At 51.2% G+C, this 6,379-nt stretch overlaps 1 protein-coding gene across 10 annotated transcripts in view; it reads right to left on the bottom strand.

Moving 5' to 3' along the window:
- Positions 1 to 2,913, bottom strand: part of EBF3 (EBF transcription factor 3) — a 122,934-nt gene extending 120,021 nt beyond the window's left edge. For 2 of the 10 annotated variants that reach the window (XM_064716697.1, XM_064716700.1), the window contains exons 1-4: positions 2,483 to 2,913; positions 2,094 to 2,250; positions 1,577 to 1,640; positions 839 to 894 (exon numbers count right to left, since the gene is read on the bottom strand). In XM_064716697.1, the coding sequence (XP_064572767.1) occupies positions 839 to 894; positions 1,577 to 1,640; positions 2,094 to 2,250; positions 2,483 to 2,616 (411 nt within the window). In that variant the 5' untranslated portion in view covers positions 2,617 to 2,913. The remainder of the gene's footprint in view (positions 1 to 838; positions 895 to 1,576; positions 1,641 to 2,093; positions 2,251 to 2,482) is intronic. The other 8 variants (XM_064716702.1, XM_064716701.1, XM_064716696.1 and 5 more) reach the window with 6 other exon arrangements.
- Positions 2,914 to 6,379: the final 3,466 nt, after the last annotated feature.

The following is a 6,379-nucleotide window of genomic DNA, read 5'->3' as shown; positions in this document are numbered from 1 at the left end:
CGCCTCTCCCGAAAAAAAAAAAAATTAAAAATAATGAAAAAAGAAATAAAGTTGATTAAATCCCAAGCTCTGTGTCTATAATTGCTCTGGTGCAACGCTGATAACACGTAGTTATCATCGGAAAAGTTGACCAAGACAGGTTAAATAATTTAATAAGGAACTGCTTGTAATTATGTTATTTACAAGGTATGACAGAGGTTTGAGGAAGAAACAGAAGCTGATTTCAGGGAAATGGACGGGTTTGGGTGACCCCTGGAGCATGGAGTTTGAATTATGGAGATGGGGGGCTGAGAGGTGAATATGGACTAGAGGAGAACAAGATGACTTTTCACCTCAGCACATTTAACTTTTAAATCCAAATAAACGTCTCGCGTTACTGGATGGTCGCGGTATAAAAGAAAAAGGACTAATCCCTGCCAGTTTCGCAGTGTGGGGAAGGGGCTGCCCTTTCCTCACTGAGGAAAAAATATCGCCAAAAAAAAAAAAAGTTACAGAGAGGGAAAAGCGCATTTTAAAATAAATCTGGGTAACTCGGTGGGATTTTTTTTTCCCCTTTCCTTTCTCCCTCGCTAAATTAATTATATCAAACATCTGTTCCCATGACGTGGTCCTCCATGCCACACACACCACCGAATGATCTCAACGCTGCCTCGCAAAGCAACAACACACCGTTTTCTGTTTCCCAAATATCCTCCGGTAACCGGGATCTCGGCCGGCAGCTCCCTGATTTACCCGCTCAGCTCAATGAGAAGTGGCCGCGCTCCGGTTCGCTCGCCCCCCACCCTCCCCAGCACAAAGTTGGGAACTCGCGTGACCAGGAAAGCGCAAACTTTCTCACCTGTTTGGTCATGGAGTCTATTAGCCGAACGTACAGGTCCTGCTCCGTCCTGACGCCTGCCGAGGGAAAGCACAGAGAAAATTCCGATCAGGATTTCGGCAGCGAACCCCCCCAGTCCCACAAGGAAAGGGTGAGGTCAGGCAATTAACCGCAGCGGGCAGGGATCGGCCCCGCGCCGGCTGCAGGCAAAATTCAACATTCAAAATAATAATAATAGTGATAAAAATGAGCCGGGACCGAGCCGGTGACGGAGCTGCGCCGATCCCGGAGCTCGGGGGCCGTGACCGAGCCTGCCCCCCCCGGCCGCGGCCCCGGGGAACGCGCGGGACCCCGGGCGCGGGCGCGGAGCGGCCCCCGCGGGTTTTCCGCGCCCGAGGAAGCGGCTCCGCCGGGCCGGGGCTCCGCTCTGCCCGCTCGCCCCATCCCAATAATTGCCATCAATTCCCAAACTCAAAAAACAAGTGCCTCAAAAGTGCCCGAGCAGCCATCGATCCCCTTTTTTACTTTCCACTTCAAGCCCAACCGGTTAATCATGTGAAGTACCATTGACTTATCGATCCTTTATGTTTTGTTTTCCTTATATGCCAAGGAAAGAGCCGTGTTTACACGCGTGTAATTTTAATCTCGAAATCTTTATACCCTTTATCCCCCTGCTCCCCCCCAAAAAAGGCCTCGGAAGGAGAAATCAGACTTTTCTGCGGCACACGGACGCTCAAAAACGAGAGAACGACAACTTACCGTTGCTATACAATAACTGAAGTTTATAATGAATCCCATTGTTAGTTTTTTCATTGTTTGGCTCCTGCAAGTAACGATAAATAATTACATTTAGCATGAAAAATATCGCCCTCCTCCTGCTGCCCATTTTTCTCGTCCCTGAAGCGGCTCGGAATTAACAGTTTGCAGAAATTCAGCCCACGGTCACCTTTCTTTTTTTTTTTCTTTTTTTTTTCTTTTTTTTTTTTTTCCTCCTGGTGTGGAGCGCCGATGATGTCATTAGCTCGGTGCAAATATGTCATGTTTTGCCGTTTTCGCGGTGTTTAAAATAAGTCGGCGCTAAGTTTGTAACCGCGGGGTTTATTCGGAGCGGCCGTGAGGCCGGGGGGAGCCGCACGTGGCGTGGGCGCCGCTGAGTGCCGGGAGAGCCGCCGTGCTGGGAATGAGCGCTGCTCTCTGCTCCGCTCAATTACGCTTAAAAAATTGTAAAAAATAGAAAAAAAATTAAAAAAAAAATCGAGAAAACTGGCAGACTTACTTTCTCTTTCTCCACAAAGTCCACAAAAGCTGTTCTCTCAATCTCCACCGGCTGTCCCTGCCTGTCGTACAGAGCTAAGACGAAGTGGAAAAAATTGGATTTTCTGAGATTGGAAGGCGGCTGTTTCTCGAAATGTGCCCGAGCCAGCCCCACGCCGCTGCGGGAGAAAACAAGACAAGGCGTGGGTGAGAGCGGCGGGAAGGGGCGCGCAGGCTCCGCGGCCGCGGGGGGACGCGGGGGGATGCGCGGAGCGCGGAGCGGCGCGGAGCGGGGAGGCTGTAACTGATACGGGGCGGGCGGGGGGGGGAGTTAAGGGAGGGGGGGGATTTACGGCCGGGATGAGAAATACAGGAGGAGAAAAGCGCCGGGAGAGGATTTGGCAGACGTACCTTTGGGCGGCCGTGTTAGCATCCACTACCCCAGCAGTATGCATCCATGAGCGGACGGGGTTCATCCCACTGCCCAGCGGTTCTTCTTTCATGGTCGTCCCACCTCTCGGTATATTTTCCTGAATCCCAAACATTAAAACAAATTTGGGCAAAACCAGCTCCTAACCAAAAGGGGTTAAAATTGAGGGAAATGTCAGATACGGGGTGGGTTGGTTGTTGCTTGATTTTCTCTCTCTCTCTCTCTCTCTCTCCTTGGCGACTGGAATATAAGAGATGACTTTACTCCCTGTGATCAGTAGGAGAAAAGCCCAGTTCAAGTCTTGCTTCCTTCTTCAATCTGTCCTGTATTGGCACGACATAAACAATTTACTGAGTACTTCTGTGCGGCGAGTTGGATGGCGTTCCAGTTTGGTGGTTTAAAAAAAAAAAAAAAAAAAAAAAAAAAAAAAAAAAAAGAAGGAAAAAGTATAACTGCAGCCGGCGACACTGCGAGGTGGCTTTTTTTTTTTTTTAAGGGGGGAGGGGGGGAAAAAAGAATAAATATTTTTGTTGTTGTTGTTTGCAGACGCGCTCAACGTGGTGTCATCCTAGTAAAAACCGGCTCGGCAAAAAAAAAAAAGCTTCAGGACACTGCTGAATCGACCACTTTCTGGCAAGGCTCTCCTGCTCCAAAAGACAAATAAACGGGGGGGAAAAAAAAAAAAAAATCCTGATTACCGCGGAGGTGTTGCCGGGCACACGGGAGAACGGGGCGCGGGCCCGTGGCGGCTCGCGGAATGGACGGAGGCGCGCAGAGCCCGGCCCTCCCTCCCCGAGGAGCGCGCCCCTTCCCGGGAGCCGGGCCCCGCCGCCGCGGGAGACGTGGCGTCACCCGTGACGTGACCGAGGGGGCGTGGCCATGCCCATATATGGAGCGCGGGTCCGGCGGCGCGCCCGCCCGGCCCGGCCCCCCCCCCGGGCACGGCGGCGGTGACAGCGACAGCGACAGCGGCAGGGACAGCGGCACGGCCCCGGCTCGGCCCCGAGGGCAGCGGGCCTGACCCGCGTGCGGGGGTCGCGGCGGGGCCCGCGCCGGACAAAGCGGGGCATGCGGGTGCGCCCCTGCGCGCCCCCGCGCTGTAAATGCGGAGCGGACGCGGCCGGGGATACCTGTGCCTGACACTCGCTGTGCGCACGCAGAGCCAGCCCCGGCTCTAGGTCCGCCCTGGGCACCCCTGCTTGTGTGTCTCCATAGAAATATCTATTTACACTTCTGGTTATGTATTTATGTACATTTTTATATTTATATATATATTTATGTATTGGTATATATTGATTTTTTAATATATTGATTTTTAAATATATTGATATTCTTATATATTCTGGTATTCCTATATATACTGATATTCCTATATATACTGATATTCCTATATATTCTGATATTCTTATATATACTGATATTTCATACATATTGATATATTTTTAATATATATTTACATGCCATACCTATATATCTTCTCCTCAAGTGGTGAGCCTTTTCCGCCCAGTGTGGGCTACGACTTCCTCGCACTATTTTTTTAATAATCGCCTTTTTTATTTTTGGGTATTTATTTTTGTGAATTTCCCACGTCCCCGCGTTAATATCTCCCGAACTCGGGGAAAATCGGCGCTCATATCTGAATGAATCGGTGAAAATCGAAAGTCCGATTTGCGTTATCAGGATCCCCTTTCTCCAAGGGGTGAGGGAAAAGAGGGGAAAAAAAAAGGGATGTGTTAGAAAGCAATCTATTTTGCTGGTGTTGGGGGTTAATGACTATTGCCAAAGATAAGTGAATTATCAAAGCTGTTGCTCTACCCGATCTCAAAATCCATTACATTGCTGGCCGTCTAATTAAATACGTAAGTATAATAAAATCATATTTTATGACTATTTGAGGGTAATGAGATTAGTCTTTAGAAGCGATCGCCACATATTAAAGATGCCACTGTCTATAGAATGTTAATAACCTTAAATCAAAGTGTATGGAAACTATTCATGAGAAATTAAAAGAAAATTCCTGTATTCATAATCAGCCCGGAGCTTTTGAGGTACAGTAGAGCAGATTACAAACCCAAACACTTTTATCGCGCACAGAGAGATACCAAAGTTCCCAAACAATGCCATGCTCGCGGTGGCATTTGGTGGCACGGACACGTTTGGGGACCCGCAGCGGGCACCGGGGGCTGCGGGTGCCCCCAGCCCGCAAAACGCTCCCTCCTAAAAATAAGGTAAAAATCGCCCAACGCCGCTATCATTGCAAGATATTTCCTCAATTGAGCAACGCCGAACTTGGTGCTTCCCCTCCGCTAACGAAAGCTTAAAATCATTTACAGTATCTTTAATTCAGATTACACGCGCCAAGGCGATTTAAATCTGATTACCAAATTAGAAGGTTTTAAAACAAATCCTTTTAAATCTGATACTGTTGACTAAGGAGGGGAGAGAGAAAAAAAAAAGTTCCATAAGCCCATCACATAAGGTAACGATCCTGCCCCAGAAAGAAAGGGAGTTTTAAACCTTTTTGACAACAAATGCAGCTGCCCCACTATTTTGGACGATATTAAGCGAAAATGAATGCAAATCTGTGTTCAGAAGCCATCTGGCCAGGAATGGGGGAATCAGCTGCTCCTCACAACAGGCTCTGAGCCTGAATCTATTTCAGCTCATTTTCTAGATCATCTGGTCCTGCACCCAAAGCGTGGAAAATACGGTCTTTATCATTCACCAACTTTATCTTTTTTTTTTTTTTTTTTTTTTTTTTTTTTTTTTTTTTTTTTTTTTTTTTGTGTGTGTGTGTGTCAGGCTGGCTGGCTGGAGCTGCCGGCGGCCGGAGCCCGCCCGGGCTGCTGCTGCTGCTGCTGCTGCTGCTGCTCTGCCCGCACATCCCGCACCGCTCCAGGCCGGCATCGCGCGGGCCGCCCGCCCCCGGCAGCTCCTCCGGCTCCGCCGGGGATGGAGGGATGGAGGGAGGGAGTGAGGAAGGAGGGCAGTGGCCGCCGGGCCCCCCAGCCCCGCTCCGGGATGCAGGATTGCGGCCCCGCTCTCCGCGCACCTTGCGCGGGCCGGGCGGGCAGGGGCTGTGCGCGGCTGCGGGGGGCGGCCCGAGCCCTCCCGACTCCCCGGCCCTCCTCCTCCTCCTCCTTTTCCACCTCCTCCTCCTCCTCCTCCTCCTCCTCCGGCGCCAAATCTCCCTTTTGTGTGAATTTACGGGGTGAGGCTTCAGTGATCCCCCCGCAAATTTGCATTTAAATAGCGACATCAAGCGATGCGCGTGCCACACACCAGCGGGCTCCCAGATGTCACGGCGGAGCCGCTCAGATGGCCGCAGCCCAGCTGTCCCCCGGCCCGGCCCCGCTCCGCGCCCCCCGCACCGCCCCGCAGCGCGTCCTGCTGCCCCGCACGGCGGCCGGACACACCGAACCGATCCCCTGCTTCCCGCCGCCCTGAGAGCATCCCCCGAAACTTTAGCATTTTATTTTTCCCCCCTCGGGACAATCCCCTCGGGGCTATTATCTCAATCATTTCACCTTTTTTTTTTTTTTTCCTTATTATTATTTCTTATTTATTTCTCATTTCACGGTTTAAATCACGCAAGTTGGAGAGCGTGATTTTGGTAATTTCGCTGTTTCCTCGGCCGCGGGCCGGCCCCGATCTGCCCAGCTCCGCGCTTCCCACCGCACAAACTTTCCCAGCGGGAAGTTGCGCTGGGAGCGGGGGGCGGCGGCCCCGGCCCCGCTCTCGGGGGGCTCGGCCGGGTCCCCGCAGCTCGCCAAGCCCCCGTATTTCAATTTTATTGTTGGAAGGCGCCTTCATTACCAACGAGCTGGGTTACACCGGGCGTAATTTATGCCCGTGCAACCGAAGCAAATCTCTACAAA

Source organism: Zonotrichia leucophrys, chromosome 6 (genome assembly GCF_028769735.1).
Source record: "Zonotrichia leucophrys gambelii isolate GWCS_2022_RI chromosome 6, RI_Zleu_2.0, whole genome shotgun sequence".
In the NCBI taxonomy this organism is placed as follows: Eukaryota; Metazoa; Chordata; class Aves; order Passeriformes; family Passerellidae; genus Zonotrichia; species Zonotrichia leucophrys.
The sequence above is the reverse complement of the archived record's forward strand: the minus strand, read 5'-3'. Positions and strand labels throughout refer to the sequence as shown.